This window comes from Heterocephalus glaber, unplaced genomic scaffold, assembly GCF_053883595.1.
Source record: "Heterocephalus glaber isolate CG9 unplaced genomic scaffold, H.glaber_assembly_v1.0 deba00001452, whole genome shotgun sequence".
NCBI lineage: Eukaryota > Metazoa > Chordata > Mammalia > Rodentia > Bathyergidae > Heterocephalus > Heterocephalus glaber.
Window position 1 is genome coordinate 11,515,527 of NW_028258302.1, and position 16,086 is coordinate 11,531,612.

The 16,086-nt window shown below is 54.7% G+C and overlaps 1 protein-coding gene across 11 annotated transcripts in view; it reads left to right on the plus strand.

The window, feature by feature from the left end:
- Nucleotides 1-261: 261 nt before the first annotated feature.
- Nucleotides 262-16,086, plus strand: part of Col16a1 (collagen type XVI alpha 1 chain) — a 48,444-nt gene continuing 32,619 nt past the window's right edge. For 4 of the 11 annotated variants that reach the window (XM_087215407.1, XM_087215411.1, XM_087215412.1 and 1 more), the window contains exons 1-28: nt 274-461; nt 1,993-2,099; nt 4,287-4,361; nt 4,467-4,587; nt 5,379-5,502; nt 5,790-6,056; nt 6,894-6,974; nt 7,123-7,269; nt 7,983-8,036; nt 8,339-8,365; nt 8,905-8,940; nt 9,968-9,994; nt 11,088-11,150; nt 11,399-11,440; nt 11,546-11,590; nt 11,677-11,712; nt 12,098-12,160; nt 12,470-12,514; nt 12,593-12,688; nt 12,862-12,900; nt 13,384-13,428; nt 13,551-13,586; nt 14,136-14,246; nt 14,455-14,514; nt 14,639-14,674; nt 14,855-14,890; nt 14,968-15,078; nt 15,305-15,349. In XM_087215407.1, coding sequence (XP_087071533.1) covers nt 2,027-2,099; nt 4,287-4,361; nt 4,467-4,587; nt 5,379-5,502; nt 5,790-6,056; nt 6,894-6,974; nt 7,123-7,269; nt 7,983-8,036; nt 8,339-8,365; nt 8,905-8,940; nt 9,968-9,994; nt 11,088-11,150; nt 11,399-11,440; nt 11,546-11,590; nt 11,677-11,712; nt 12,098-12,160; nt 12,470-12,514; nt 12,593-12,688; nt 12,862-12,900; nt 13,384-13,428; nt 13,551-13,586; nt 14,136-14,246; nt 14,455-14,514; nt 14,639-14,674; nt 14,855-14,890; nt 14,968-15,078; nt 15,305-15,349 — 1,941 coding nt within the window. In that variant the 5' untranslated portion in view covers nt 274-461; nt 1,993-2,026. Of the gene's footprint in view, nt 462-973; nt 1,015-1,992; nt 2,100-4,286; nt 4,362-4,466; nt 4,588-5,378; nt 5,503-5,789; nt 6,057-6,893; nt 6,975-7,122; nt 7,270-7,982; nt 8,037-8,338; nt 8,366-8,904; nt 8,941-9,967; nt 9,995-11,087; nt 11,151-11,398; nt 11,441-11,545; nt 11,591-11,676; nt 11,713-12,097; nt 12,161-12,469; nt 12,515-12,592; nt 12,689-12,861; nt 12,901-13,383; nt 13,429-13,550; nt 13,587-14,135; nt 14,247-14,454; nt 14,515-14,638; nt 14,675-14,854; nt 14,891-14,967; nt 15,079-15,304; nt 15,350-16,086 lie in introns of all 11 variants that reach the window. The other 7 variants (XM_087215414.1, XM_087215416.1, XM_087215408.1 and 4 more) reach the window with 6 other exon arrangements.

Genomic DNA, 16,086 nt, shown 5'->3' on the forward strand with positions numbered 1-16,086 from the left:
CCCCTTCCTGGGCAGCTCAGGGCACGCAGGATCCGCCTGCTTGCTGGCGGGCTCACCTGACCGTGCAAGTAGGAGGGGCGGGCCCGGGCACCCAGCTAGGCCAGGAGCGGGGTTGTGCGTCCTTCCTTCCAGTGGGTCCTGCAGCCGGAGCCCCTCCCGCGTCCCCTCCTCCCTCTGTCCTGGTGGGCCGGGCCCAGCTGTGTTCCATTAGCCTTCCTGGCAGGCCCCCAGACCCTGGAACCGCCCCTCTTCCCCCACCCCAGTGGCCGGCGAGCAGGCGTGCGGGACGGCACTCAGCCTGGAGAGCTCAGGCCGTTGGGAAGCTGGGGACCCTTGCGGCTGGCCCAGGGAGACAGCGCGGACCCCCAGGGGTCCGGTGGAACCCAGGCCTAGCTTCTCCTGGCTGGCTGCTCTGAGGCTGCCGGGATTGCTTAGTGAGGCGAGAAGATACCCAGCCACTGGTAAGTGGGCATGGACTGGACTGCCTTCTGGCAGCAGGCTGAAGGACCCTTTCGGCCCCTGACTGGCTGTGTGCCCGGAGGCAAATGGCATTCCCCTCTCTGGGCTTCAGTCCTCTCTTCCCTAGGGAGATGAGCTCTGAACTCCCTCCTGGTTCTACTCTATTTGCCCCCAAATCTGTGCCTCTGTGTTGGGATGGAACATCTCCTTGGAAGCCTGTCTCACTGTTTCTATAGCTCTCCACTCAGACTGGGGCCTGGAAAGTGGAGGCGGAGGTGGACATGAGCTCATCTATGTTCACGCCTCCACGTGTACCCACATGGTGCCCACCTTGGCAGGCCTTCCATTGGCTGGCAGGAGGGGAAGGCCTGCCTAGAGTTTGAGGGGTGGGATGAGCAAATCCCTGGGATGGGGAATTTTTGGGGGGAGGCAAGCTCTGTCCCAGGAGAAGGGGGCTGGCATCCTACCTCCAAATATATTGGGGAGAGCCTTTCTGTTCTCATTCCCTGTCCAGGACCAACAGAGGAAAAATAGGATTCCATCGGAAGGAATGAGGTCAGACTTCCCAACAGGAAGGCCTATTGGAGGGGTGGTCACAGGCTGGCTGTGTGCATGTGTGTATGGTCAAACTTGTGTGCCTGAGTTTATCAGGTAACATGTGTGTCTGAGCATGCCAGTATAGGTAGGTTTGAATGCATACAATGGTACCATATGTGTCTGTGTGTCTATTGCCCATGTATCTCTGTGTGTGTGCTGAAACACGCATGGCTCTGTGTGCATGTGCATGAGCTGCCTGTCCTGGGAGAGGCTGGATGATGTATGGCTGTGCTGGCTGCTTGCCGAGCCTGCATTGATTTATCTGGACCCGTCCATCAAGGTTTAATAAAACTAAAAGATGAGCATCCATCAGTAGGGGAGGTTGGCAACAAGGTCCTGAGCCCTGGAGACCTGCTCTCCCACCTACCTTACCCAGGGGGAAGTGTCACTGGCCCACACACAGCCCTCTGAGACCTTCCAGGAGACTCAGCCAAGTCTTGAGCTTCTGACCTTGTGGGTGCCAGGCAGGGTTGCCAGCTAGCCAGGTACTGGGCTGGTCTGTGCCAGCACAGAGCACAAATACTGAAATGTTTCCAAGTGTTTTGATAAATAGTCTCTGCCTCAAGCCCCCAACTGTCCAAGCTACCGTGGTAGCTGCCATGGTACCTAGGACCCTCTAGAATTTTCTTCAGTCCAGCAACACACTGTCACAACCAGAGCCTGCCAGGTCCTGTTTCCGTGCTCTGGCCAGCATTCTGTTCTGGCTGGTGGGTGTCTGTGCCATACCGGTGGTTAAATATTTTGATTATCGCCCATGCCCAGATCTTAGCCCCAGGCCAGTGGCTGGGCTCCTGAGACAGACTAACGCCTGGCTAGACCTCTTGCTATGCCAATCTCAGTGGGAGGGGGCTCCGAGGGCTGTCACTACTTGCCCATGTGTGGAACTGTGCTGTGGGAACTCAGGAGCCTGACTTCTCGGGTCTCTGTGGTTTTCAGGTGCTGTGGCCGTGGCTGATCCCTCTGGACCAGGATGTGGGTATCCTGGACACCTGGCCTGTGGCTGCTCAGTCTCTGGGTCACCTTCAGCCATGGGGCAAATACAGGTGAGAAGACACAGGATGGTTAGGGTGCCGTAAGCCTGCAAGTGGCTCTCTGAGCTGTCAGCATCTTTGCATCTGTGGGGCTATGTATGTGCCCATCATATGGGCATTTATGGAGAGTCTAGGGGCTGGGCTCAGGGTAGCCCGAGGAGTTTGCACACTCGAACCTGTGAGAGAGAGAGAGAGAGAGAGAGAGTGTGTGTGTGTGTGTGTGTGTGTGTGTGTGTGTGTTTGTGTGTGTGTGTGTGCATATATTTACATCTTTGAGCATCTCTGTGTTCGTATCTCAGAGTGGCTCTGTGCATTTATACCTACTCCTGGGTCTCTGTGTGGGGCCGGACAGCCCCCTCCCCTGTATATACAAACCTGTCCTGTGTTAGCCTTGATGGGGACAGTGGGTTGGGAGGAGAAGGCACTTTGCTTTCCCTGCCCTGCAGAAGGTTGGCCTAAGTCCTGCTCCTGCTCATAGTGGAGACTCCATCCTCCAGCCCAGATGAGTGCGCCTCCTCCACAGCCAACCTGGCTCTCCTGTGCAAGACTTATCCTCAGGCCAGACTCTGGACGGGACAGAGGCTGCAGCGTTCTAGGGCTAAAGACCAGGGGACGTTTACTGGGTGGCCTGCCCAGCCCCACTGGGTCCCCTCTGGGCTTGGTAGCTCTTCCACCTAGCCAAGCAGGAGCAGAACTCCTAGAACCTAGACCCAGATGGTCAAGGGCCACCAACAAAGAAGCAAAGCAAGAGGGGTTGTGCAAGCCAGGCATGGTGGCACACAACTGTAATTCCTGCATTCTGGGAAGCTGAGGCAGGAGAAACCCAAATTGGGCCAAATCTAGGCAATTTAGCAACTTAGTGAGATCCTGTCTCAAAAAAGGGGGCGGGGATAGGGATGTATCTCCATGTGAGATCCTTAGTTCAATTCCCAGTACCCCCCAGAAGTGTTACGTATCAGGAATGGGTGTTGTTACCAGTTGTGTGGGTGCCGTGTATGTGCATATGTATGTGCACTCATATATATGTGTTTCTGCACATGTATGGGGGAGCTTTGCTCTCCTCTCCCTCACCAGGTCCTCTGGGGGGTGGTGCTGGGGCAGAGAATTTCAACATCTGTAAGGAATCTGGGCCCATTGCCAAGGGGTGAGTCACCCACTGCTGCTTTGAGGCTGAAGACAGTGAAGATCTTTCTGGTCAGACCTGGGGGAGGAACTCCAGTGGGGTGACCATGACCAGGGACCCAGGATTCCTTCTTTCCGTCAGGCTAACAAGGAGTTTGCCAGCCTCTAGGATCCTGCTTTACTGTCTTGTCCTGGCTTTGTAGCTGCTTGCTGGAAAGGACTTTTTGATTCTAGTGTCTATCTCTCTAGTGTAGCACCTCCTCCAGTACTCCTGCTCAGTCAGCCAAGGGAGAGGAAGGTTCTCAGCTGCCAGCCTGTCCCTTCAGGGCTTTGAAGACCTGCATTAAAATATCTCATTCTCTAGGAACCCTTACCCCTTAATGTGCCCTGCCTGGAGTCTTAGGCCCTGGTGGTGCCCTTGAGCTTGAGGTGTCCTTAGACCCTCAGTCTCTTCTCACTGTTTCATCAGATGGTTATCCAGGTGAAAAGCCATTCTGTGGGCTCAACTTGTGTCTGGCCTGCTTGTCTGCTTTGGATGTGGGAAGTGGAACCCCACCCATTGCAGAGAGCACATGTCCCAGCTGCACATGGCATCCCTGGTGGCATGGGTATCCACGACTCACCCACATGCAGACATGCCATGCAATTGCACAGAACACAAAATGGACAGGAGCCTGACATTTCCTCAACCTGAAGTGCTCCTCTGCCCTCACCTCAGTGCATGTAATGGAGGGAACACATGCATATCCACAGCTCACCACCTCACAGTGCTCTGGTGTCGTCCAGTTTGTTTCATCCTTTGCCTTGCTGGTCTGGACCCTGACAGGGAGCACTGGGAGATTCAGGTTCCAGTTCTGGTTCTGCTGTGCTGTTGACTCGTTCAGTGGCCTTGGAGCAGGCCTCATTCTCTGGGCCTGTCTTCCCGACTGTGTTGGGGGCTCCTCCTGGCTCCCAGGGTAGTCAGGGTTCAGGCTGGGCGAGGCTAAAGCTAAGAATGAACTTGCTGCTTCCCAGGAGCCCAGTTGGGCAGCTGCCTCAGCCCAAGTCCCCAATGCTCCCCAGCCAATTCTCTTCCAGGTGAGCAGTGCCCCCCTTCACAGCAGGAAGGACTCAAGCTGGAACACAGCATCAACCTATCAGCCAATGTAACTGGTGAGTGCCTCTCTCATCCTGCTGCTGTCCCCTCTACCCTCGTCCAGGAAGGAACCCCTTCTTTACCTGCTCAGTTGAGCCTTTCATCCGTTGTTTTTCTCAAAGGCTTCAACCTCATTCGCCGACTCAGCCTCATGAAGACAACTGCCATTAAGAAGATCCGAAACCCCAAGGGGGGGCCTCTCATCCTGCGGCTGGGAGCAACCCTGCTCACCCAGCCCACGCGGTAAAGGCACTGGTGTGAGCTGGGAATAGACACTGACCTCAGTCACACCCCAGTTACCCTGGCTGTGGGGTCTCACTGGGGGTCATTTCATCACTCCCCTGCCAGGACTCAGCCTGGCCTCTAGTCTTGGTGCTTGTAGGGTGGGGTGCAAAGGGGCACCTAGCAGTCCTACCCTATCTCTGGCTAGCAGTGGGCAGGACCAGGTCCGTGTCTTGTGAGCTCCTCAAGAATGAGAACAGTAGGATGGGAGTAGGAACCTGGCAAGTGTGTGTGTATGTGCTCACATGTGTGAAGTCCACACTCCCACCAGTCCTCAGGTGACTTGCGCCTGTTTACCCCTCTGGCCTCAACCCCCCATATGGCCCTTTCTCTTCTGACTGCTCTGTCATGCAGAACCCTTCCCATCTTTTTTAGCATCTTTCCTTCCATCCCAGGCCCAGTTATTCATCCCAAGGCATCCTAGATTCCTTAGAAGCCCTTGCCAAAATTGTAATGCAGTAGTGAAGTAGTCATTCCGGGGAGTTTCTAGTCCCCCATCACCATCAGACTGGAAGGCCCCACGGGCGCAGGCCCCTTCTCTGTTTTCCTCAATATTCCCCCAGTAGCCAGCCCCGCACCTGTCACCTAGAAGATGCTCAATAAGTGATGCAAAATGGGAGAATGAATGTACTTTGTTTGGAGGTGTGTGCCTTTGGTATCACAGGCAGGCTCTTCATTCCTAAAGGCCCAGAGGAGTGGGCAGCAATTGGGCTCTCCCTGAGCCTCAGGGCATCCCTCCACTCCATCTGCAGCCGAGTGTTCCCTCAAGGACTCCCAGAGGAATTTGCCCTAGTGCTCACCCTCCTGCTGAAGAAGCATACCTACCAGAACACATGGTACTTGTTTCAAGTGACTGATGGAAATGGGTATCCACAGGTGAGTCCTGCCCACTACCCTACGCACATGCTCCCTGGGGCATCAGGTGATACCAATCCAGCTGGGGCCTCCCTGCTCCATCTCAGTGCCCACCCTCAAGGTGACCTCAGCCCATCAGTTCCAGTCCCATTCTTTCAAGACATACTTCTTCATGACTCCAACCAGCTTTCTTCCGTTTCCGGAACTCAGTTTCCCCTTCTGTGAAATGAGCTCGAGGGCCCTTGACTTTGCCATGAGGTGACTCTGGAGCGCTAACTCTCTCCTTCTCCTTTCCCAATTCTGCACAGATTTCCCTGGAAGTCAACAGCCAAGAGCAGAGCCTGGAGCTCCGGGCACAGGACCAAGATGGTGAATTTGTGTCCTGCATCTTCCCAGTGCCCCAGCTCTTTGACCTGCGTTGGCACAAGCTAATGCTGAGTGTGGCTGGACGTGTGGCCTCTGTACACGTGGACTGCATCTCAGCCTCCTCCCAGCCTCTGGGGCCCCGGAGACCTGTGCAGCCTGTGGGCCATGTGTTTCTGGGATTGGATGCTGAGCAGGGGAAGCCTGTCTCAGTGAGTGTTAAGTTGCACCAGGCCTTGCCTCCCACCTTCTAGCAGCCTGAGTGAGCTCCTTTGGGTCTGCATCTGTCCAGGTTCTCCCCTTGCTCAGATTCCTCCTGTGATAACCCACTGCCCTCTAGATCAACCCAAACAGATTAACCTGGCTCCTATAAGAGTTCACAGTGTTACCTTCCTTCCCATCTCTCCATGTAGCTCTGCTCTGGTCAGTTCCATCCTAGGCATGTAGCTCACCTGGCACTTTCACAAGTCCATGCCTTTGCCTATCCTGTTACCTCTGTCTGAAATGCTTTCCTTGCCTTCCCACTTGATGAATAGGCCCAGCTTGCATGCAAACTCCTCCTCCCTCTTCCTCTGGCCTCTGTCCCTCTGTCCAACATGTGCAATTTTATTTTGCTTTTAGTGACAATTGATTGGTGTGTGTGTGTGTGTGTGTGTGTGCATGTGCGTGCATGCATGCGTGCGTGTGTGTATGTGTGTGTGTGTGTGTGTGTGTGTGTGTGAGAGAGAGAGTAGGGACTGAACCCAGGACTATCACACTGAGCTTCATCCCCAGCCCTTTTTTTATTTTTTATTTTGAGACAGGATCTTGCTAATTGCCTGGGCTGGGCTCAAACTTTTGATGCTGCTGCCTCAGCCTCCTAGAGTGCTAGGATTAAGGGCTTGCACCACTGTGCCCCACTGACAGCTCTATTCTTGATAGTCTCTCAGGCCAGAATGGAAACACCCTAAGGTTAAATTCTGGGGCAGAGGCATCTTTGTACCTCACTGGGGGCCAGTACACAGCCATTGGAGAAAATGACCTGAAATTAACTTGTGTGTCTCTTGCAGTTTGACCTTCAGCAGGCATACATCTACTGTGACCCAGAGCTTGTGCTAGAAGAGGGCTGTTGTGAGATTTTACCAGGAGGGGTGAGTGCCTGGCCCTAGCATGACTGGGGGTGGGGGGAGAGGGAGTGGGGGTACTGTCTAATGGCACAATTTTCTGGAGATCGGGGAGGGGGATCTGGAAACAGGTGTGTGGAGTCTTGGGATGAATCTGCCTCTGTACTGATTACAGCCCTTCCCTCACCCTGAGCAGTGCCCCCCAGAGACCTCTAAGGCCCGCCGGGACACCCAGAGTAATGAGCTCATCGAGATCAATCCTCAGACAGAGGGGAAGGTCTACACCCGCTGCTTCTGCTTGGAAGAGCCTCAAAACAGCAAGGTGGGCAGGCAGGCCAGGCACAAGAGATTGCCCCTCCCTGACCTTACTGAGATCTGCTACCAAAACCAGCTGGCCATGTGCCCAGGGAAGGAAGAGCACTGAATGCCCCATCCATTTACATTTAGGGAGGCAGAGAGATAGCCCACAGGACCCTGTGCCTGGTCACCTATGGCACTGAGAGTTATGCCCATCTGGCTCTGGCACTACCCCACTGATCCCACCTAGACCTTTCTCATGAGGGCAGCACCAGGCTTGGAACAAAGGCAACTTCTCCAGGCAGGGACACCTGGAGTCAGAGGCCAGGTTGCTGTTTCCCCCAGAGCTCGCTCACTTGTGCAGCACCATGGCCAGCTGCCCTGTCCCTGGTCTCCTGTTCTTTGGAGGTGGCAGGGTAACCCACTTCCTCCCTTAGCCCCACCCCCTGGCTGGGAGGCTCCCTGCCCACTGGGCACCATGCCCAGCCTCTGGCTGCAGGAACACAGGATCCCATTGATTCACAGCCTTGTTTTCTCCGACATCACATGGGAGGGAAGAAAAGAAGGGGTGCCTGTGAGGTTGTCTAGGGGTCTGAGCAGTCTTCTAATGTCCCAGGAGGTAACACATGCCAGGCTGAGGGGGTATCTGGGTCCACATGTACTCTGCCTCAGTGTCCCATTCCAGCATGGGTCCCAGAACTGCCCCTCCTCTGTGTTTCCTTTTGCTCTGTGTGCCAGGTGGATGCCAAGCTGATGGGAAGAACCAGCCAGAAGGCAGAAAAGGGAACAAAGGTAGAGATGATAGGTGGGAGGAGGAGCTGGTGACACCCTTGGTCTTCCCTGTATGTCCTCCATAAGCCTCTTGGAGAAGGCTGTCCTCTCCCACTCTCTTCCTGCCTGGACAAAGCCCAGTCTGCATGGTGCCAGCTCTGAGCAGGAGAGACAGACAGGGCGGGACAGACACAGGACTTAGCACTCTCTAGAGAGCCAGCTCCCACAAGCCTACTCCTGCTGGCTCTTGGGCAGGGATTTTGGTGCAGTGCTTTGCTTGATCCTTGAGTTCTCTGCCCTCTCTTGTGCGCCCATTTTCCCAGGTCCTTCGGGAATCAGCAGTTGATGAGGTGAGCTCCCAGTCTGGACTGGCCAAGGGGCTTGGTTAGGGGAGTACCAGCATCAACACTTTGGACAAGACTTTGGGTCATAGGCCCTGGGAATGGGGGTGATAGATGACTACTCAGCTCCCTCCATACCTTGGGGGCCTGACACTGGGCCCTATCTGTTTGGAGGACTCTTGCTGAGTTGTCAGCCAATGGCCATGGGCATCATGGGGAGAGCCCAGACCTTGGCCTTGGAACTCCTAAATTCTGATCTGTACTCTGCCCTGACATGCTGTGTGACCCTGGACCCACTACTATTCCTCTCTGGGCTTCGGTTTTCTCACCTAGCATATGGCTGTGGGTACAAGTTAGTGGGAAATGAGGAGTGAGACTTGTTTTCTAGGGTTCCTATCTTCATGCATTTCTCCAGTCACACCCAGGACTTGTGTGATGCTCTTTGGCTTGGTGTGCGTGTACGTGTATGTTTGTGTATGTGTTGGGCAGGATGAGGGTGGAAGGCTGATCCCAGGGGCTGAGAACTGATGCTTGTTCTTCCTTCTCAGTGCCCACCCTGTGTCCACGGCACCCAGGAGAGCAATGTGAGTGAAGGGGGAGCGAGCAGGCTGGGGTGGGTGAGGGCTCAGAGTGGATGTTGCCTGGAATTGGCTGGACAGCTTCCTGGTTGAGGACAAGGGGGTCTTTGTGCACTTTCACACCCCTCCCTGCTGGGCTCCCAGAGCGGGGTTTGACCCCACCCCCATGTCCGCCCAGCCAGGGCTGCCTGGAAGATGCCTCCTGGCCTGTGAGGGGTGGGGAGTCGGGGTGGAAGGGGCACCGCATGGTGGCCATCCTGTGGGATCAGGGCTTTGGCTACTAACCCAAGCTCTGTACTCTCCACATGATCTCAGGTCTGCTGGGCCTGGAAGGTTTTACATGGCACCTGCTGGGCCAGAGATGAAGAATGGCTGGCTTGGGGTTACCCGGCCCAAGACTGGCTCCCAAAGCCACACACTACCTCAGAGCTGAGCAGAATCCCCTCTTCTCCTCAATAGCTGGCCCCGGTCCTGCCTCCCTCTGGGGGTCTGGAAGGACAAGGGAGAGGGGTGCAGTGTGAACCAGCTGATACCCAACTGTGCCCCTTCTGTGGGCAGTGTGAGTCACTGCTCTCTGGTGGCCTGCGCTCTGAGCTGACAGGCCACATTGGTCCATGAGGGGCACAAACCCAGCTACCCTCACCTCCATGCCCCCTGACTGTGGGGGACATTGGGAAGTAACCCCTCTGGTGCCTGTCCCTCTATAGATCTAGTTTCCCACAAAATCTGGTAAGGCTGATGGTCCCTAGAGATGCAGGAATTACCATGGCAACTGAGCAGCCATGTTAGCCTAGCAACTGGAGGTGGGGCTAGCCAAAGCCAGTCAGGTTAGAGAAAGTACACAAGACCCCTCTGTGGATTTTACAGCCTTAGGAAATAGAGTCAGCATGCTGGTTGGCCTGGAAAGCAAGACAGGTGGCAGGCTATTGGCCCTCCTAACATGCTGTGTGACCTTGGATGAAATTCTTGCCCTCTCTGGGTCCTTGATTTCCTCTCCCTTTTTGAGGTGTAATGCCTTCCTCTGTCCCCTCAGGTAACACTTGGTCCTTCTGGCTCCAAGGTGAGTCTTGAGAGAAAACAGGACACTCCTGCCCTCTTTGCTAGCTCCAGCCCATCCTATACTACATGGCTCTGTGGTTGTGTTTCTATCAGGACTACTTGAGTGTGTGTGAGTGTGGAGCGATTAAAGGTGTGTGTGTTGGAGAGAGCAGAGGGTTATGTGTATACAGAGATGTTAAGAGCTGCCCTTTTCTAAGGCCTTACTATGTAGCAGACTCTGGACCACACAAGTGCATATCGTTTACCTTCCTGTTCCCCCTTGACACTTATCCTGTGGGGAAACTGAGGTGCTACTGTGCCCACATGGAAGTGTCAAACTGACTGTGTGGGTGAGGCTGTGTGCATCTCTGGGATCCGTGTGTGTGTGGCCCATGGGTGACGGTTGAACTCATATCCCTGTGAGCCTAATGGGGCTGCAGAGCTTGTGTGCTGTAGGGAAGCAGTGTGCAATAGGCAGATTCCAGCCATGGTTGAGGGCTCATGAGTTTGTAGAATGACTCTCCCAGCCACAGTGATGGAGTGCTGACTGCGTGCCAGCCTCTGTGCCAGCACCTTGCCTGGAGCACCCCATTTCTTCCTTACCATAACCCCTTGAAGTGGGGGCTGACATGAGCACCACTTTACTGATGAGGAAACTGAGGCTCAGAGAGATGAGGTGACTTGCCCTAAGTCACATGGTAGCAGGTACCAAAATTGAGTTCAGGCAGTCTGACACTTGGCTGTCATGAGCTTCTGCTATCTCGTGTGTGTCTCTGCACAGGAGTCCAGGTTGCTCTGAATGTGCTGCATGTGAGCTGAAGTCGAAGCCTATGGGTGTGGGGGAGGGGATACCCTCTGCGTGAGACTGGATCTGCCAAATGTAGCCTTTTGGGGTGTATGGATGGTGTATGGATGGTGTGTGGATGGTGTGGATGGGATCCATGTGCTGTGCGTGGGGGGGTGGGGGTGGGACCGGACACTCTGTGTGTGTGTGTGTGTGTATGCACTTGCTCATTTGTGTGGTGGATGGGTGGAGGAGATAGAGTGGGGAGCACTTCCTAGAGACTCCCACATGTCCCCTCTGGTCCCAGCTACCATTCTGGTTTCACCCACAGGGAGAGACAGGTGAGCGAGGCCTTCCCGGTCCAGCAGGCCCCAAGGGAGAGAAGGGAGCACGGGTGAGTCCCCAGCCATGCCCACAGCTGGGCTGTCCTAGCTGGGCCCCAGGAGTGGGCTGGGCTGGGAGTCACCATGCTGTCATCTCAGCGAGAAGCCTGGCCCAAATAGGGGATGAAGGGGGTACTTCTAGGGGTTAGTCTGTGGAAGCCTCTGGTTTCTAGAGATATCTGGGGCTTTCCTCCTCACAAGAGGTCTAGGGTGACTTCCTCAGGAGGCCACAGCCCTGATTCCTGTCCCTTACCCCTAGGGCAATGACTGTGTGCTAATCTCCCCGGATGCTCCACTTCAGGTAAGGCCCAGAGGTGAGGCTTGCTTCAAGGCCAAGGTGGCCCTGGCCCCAGTGGACCCCAGTGGGTGTCCTGGGCCTCCCTCAATACTTTGTCTCTCTGCTCAGTGTGCAGAAGGCCCAAAGGGAGAGAAGGGGGTGTCAGGAGCCTCGGTGAGTATGGAGCCAGGACTCGGGGAAAGTGGCCCAGGCTCACTCTTCCTTCCTCACCCCCTCTTTTGTGTCCGCTCTCGTCTTAGGGACCATCGGGACTCCCAGGCCCAACAGGCCAGAAGGTAACAGGCCAGGATTTGGAGGGGTAGGTGCCAGGGTGGTCTTCAGGCCTCACAGGCTTGAGGAGGGAGGTGTCTAAAGTCCTCCTACAGGATGGCAGCAGTGGGGACAGTTGGCAGGACCTTCCTCCATTTCTCCCAGTCATCCTGCCTTGTCCAAACACCCACCACCCTTAGAAGGAAACGCCACACACTCCCAGAGTAAGTGGCCTGGCTGATTTGGAAGTTCCTTCTGTTGTCTGGCCTTCTGTGGAAGCTGTTCCATTTCAAGGGAGGCAGAGACCAATAGTCTAGGAAGCATTTGCCCCTCTCTTAGCTCTAGAAAAGCTGCCTTGGTTCTTCTAGTCCATTCCTACAACCTGAGTGACTTTGCCTCTTCTGTCCCCAGGGCCAGAAAGGCGAGAAGGGCTATGGAGGAATCAAGGGCTTGCCGGGAAAGCCAGGCCGAGATGTACGGTGCTTGGGATCCCTGACCCCCATAGCCTCTGGCACTGGATCTTGAAATGCCAGGATTTAGCCAGGCCACCCAACCCCACCCCTTTGCTCAGACTGGACATCAGGGCTCAGGGAGGGGAGGAGCCCTGCCCCAGGGTGCACAGCAAGACGGGGCTAGAAAAGGAACCTATCTCAGGCCTCCTGGCTCCTTCTTAGATGCTCTGATGGGGACATTTGATAGCTTTGGGAAACTGGGCTGGGTTCTGGATTTAGGTAGGGAGATACCAGGGCCCTGGCTGTCCCTACACCTGCCCCTTCCCTGCAGGGCCGGCCAGGAGAGATCTGTGTGATTGGACCCAAAGGGCAGAAAGTGAGTCTTGAGTCTGGGGGCTGGAGGGTGGCAGGGCTGAAGTGGGAGCTTTCTCACACTCATTTGCATCTGTGCCAGGGAGACCCTGGCTTTGTTGGGCCTGAGGGGCTGGCAGGAGAGCCTGGGCCTCCCGGCCTCCCTGGTCCCCCTGGGATAGGTCTGCCTGGAACCCCTGTGAGTACAATCTTGTCTTTCTTGCTGTCCTTTCTCCTGCCCTGCTGCATACCAGGAGGGATACAGCCCTGTCCCAGGGGATCCTGGTTGGAGGAGGGTTAAGGAAAAAGATCTCACTATGCTATAGTGAGCGGCCCCCCTCAAACTTCCATCCACCCTTTTTCTGCCCTCAGGGGGAGCCAGGTGGCCCACCAGGCCCTAAAGGAGACAAGGTAAACAAAAGGAGGGGTGGGCACAGGGCACAGGTGAGCTTGCTGCTGAGGGGTTGTGCAGCAAGGCAGTCCCAAGATTTTGGATTTTGCAGCTAGGCTTTTCACTGAGGGGGCTTGGTTCAGCCAGGACCACGGTGGGGAGTGACTCATCCCAGAGCTCTCTGAGGTGGGGCCTTGGCAGAAAGCAAGATGAGCATAAAGCCCTGGAAATGTCCATCAGATGCTGTGCTTCCTCTGAGGTTCCTCAGGTCACCTCCTTCTCTGTTACACAGGGTGGGAAGGGACACAGAGGTCTCGTTTTCTCTTGAGCCAGACATGGAGAAGGGTAGGCAACAGGAAGGGAGGGTTTACCAAGCCAGTGGCCATGGGAGAGCTGACAGAGGTCATCCTGCCATGCACAAAGGGCTGGATGGAGAAGGGGAGAATGGGCTAGGAACCGGGTGTGCAGCAGCCTCCACCCTTTAACCTTTCTTTTGATTGCAGGGAAGCTCTGGGATTCCAGGCAAGGAAGGCCCTGGTGGGAAGCCTGTGAGTGACCCCAGCTCTGGGGAAAGGGTTGCTGGTCACCATAGGGGCTTCCCTTCCAAAGCCTCTTGTGGCATACCAGTCCCCTGTCCTGGCACTCATGCTCCTTGCTTCTTCTCCAACAGGGGAAGCCAGGAGTGCCAGGGCTGAAGGGAGAGAAGGTGAGTCCCAGGACTGGTTGGCCTAGGTTGGGATGAGAATGGGAGCCCTCTCTGCAGATGACACTGAGCATCATGATCATGGACCTGGGCTGAGGGTACAGGACCTTCTTCAGGTGACCCCTGCCCCTTCTTTATTCTGTGGCGTGCGTGCGTGCGTGTGTGTGTGTGTGTGTGTGTGTGTGTGTGTGTGTGTGTTTAGTAATAAAGAGCCTGGCTTGGGGTCATTTGGGCTCAGGTCCTGCCTCAGCCACCCGCATGGTTTATGAATGTAGCAGGTCACTTAACTTCTCCCTTTGCCCAAGTTTCCACATCTGTGATGGGGCACATTCATTTCCTATGGCTTGCTACAAAGCTGTAGTCATGTGATATCCAGGAATCCTGTTGAATGAATGATTAAGTTGGGCAGGGAACCCTGGAGTTTCTCTGCTGTCTACTTTGATACTGGGGACAGGGCAGTCAATGGCTAGAGCTGATGTGGGCAGGAGGCTCCGTTCCTTCCCCAGGGTCTCAGATCTACCCTGTCCTTTCATGGTCTCCCCCTTCTGCTAGGGTGACCCCTGTGAGGTGTGCCCAACACTGCCTGAAGGGTTCCAGAACTTTGTGGGGCTCCCTGGAAAGCCAGGGCCTAAGGGGGAACCAGGGGATCCTGCACCAGTCAGGGTAAGTATACATGTGGCCACTGAGAGATACCCTGCCCCCCCTCCACACACACATATTTTGTTCACAGAGAGGAATTGGACCAAGGGACTGGGTACTTCTCAAGGCCACAGAGAGATGCTGGGTAGAGGCTGTAGGTGGTTGAGGTCTGAAACATAGAGCTTAGGGCTGGGCTAGAGTGTCATCCTTCATCTCCCTGGCAACCTCCTAGAACTCTCCAAGGGACTCTAAGATGCCTTTTGAGCAAGCTGGAGTGGAGCCATCCCTTATTGTGAGTGAAGCTGGGCCCTAGGCTTGGGTATTGGCTAGAGGGGAAGGAAGGGAGTAGGGTGAAGCAGAGATGGGTTGGGGTCTGGGCCTGGACTCCCCACTCTCTTACAGGCACTCTCTTTCAGGATGGCCTGGGAAGTGCTGGACAGAAAGGTGATCGGGTAGGTTCAGGAACTTTCCCCTGGGGTAGGTGAGCCTGGCCTCGTTTCCCTCACTGGTTACATGAGTGAGTGAAGACCCGGGTGTTTGGTGTATGACATAACTGTCCTTATATGTGGCCAGAGTGTTTGAGGTGCCTGAACATGCCCAGTCGCAGCCCACAAACCATTTCTTCCCTGCAGGGAGACCCTGGCATACAAGGCATCAAAGGAGAGAAGGTGAGGGAGCTGTGGTCCCCTGTTGCGCCCCTCTGCCTCTCTGGGGGCCTTTCTGATCCCTTCTCTTCCTTGTCCAGGGGGAGCCCTGCTCACCTTGCACCTTAGTTGCCGAAGCCCAGTATCTTGGCCCCTCGATGGGGGCCCAAGGAGAAGTGGGCTCCTCTGGCTCCAATTTGCCTGGCCTTCTGGTGAGTAGCCCACCCCTGCCCAGCTCTACCCCACCTCTGTCTCTGTGGTACCCAGAAGCTTTCTCATAGGACCCTAGGGTGCCACCTTCCTAACAGAAACAACTGTCCAGTTTTCCGAATGTGGATTCATAATTCCCATCATCCCTTTCTCTTTCTGGTTGGACACTGGGAGCTTGGAGGGGTGGCAGTAAAGAGGTGTTGTGACTCCATCTTGGTTATTTTTCAGGAGAAAGCTGGGGCTCCAGGGCCAAGAGGGCTGAAAGGAGAGAAGGTGAGACATGGGCTAAGGGTCAGGGACACCAGAGATTCTTGGCAAGGAGGCAAGGAAGGGTTGGCCTTGGGCAGGAACCAGGGCAGAGATTAAACTGTAAATTCACAGTGAAATGGATTCATCATTGTTTTGCAGATTGGAGTCAAAGAATTTATTTCAAAGAGCCTTTATGTTTTCCAAGAAAATTCCTTAGTGTTATATTTTTAATTTAATGATAATCTAAAACTCTTAGGCACTTTCGAGACTAACTAATAGTAAGATAATATTTAATACTTCTTTTCTGCTAATTATGTGCCAGGCACTGTTCCAAGTCTTGCACATGTGTTAGTTAATTTTATCATCCCCAAACTGTGTGGGATGAGTACTTGATTATTCCCATTTTATGGATGGGAAAGGGACAGAAAGGTTTAGTAAACTGCCCAAAGCCACATGGGTGTTTGGATGCAGAACTGGGATTTGAGCCCAGGAAATCTGGCTCCAGAGTCTGTAATCTTCACTACTCACCCGGGCCACTCAATTTCAGTGCCCGTGTTAACATTTGTATTTATGATCGCATTAGAGACAAATGACAGCCTTGAACCTCTAATGGAGTGTTACTCAAATGAGGGGTTCTGTGGGCATACAAGTGCTTAAGTGTGAGAAACACTGAGATACATGCTCAGAATCAATTCCAACAGGCAAAGCACACTTGGCTCTTCTCAAATGGAGCTTTTGCTCCCCCACTTCACACCTCTTCT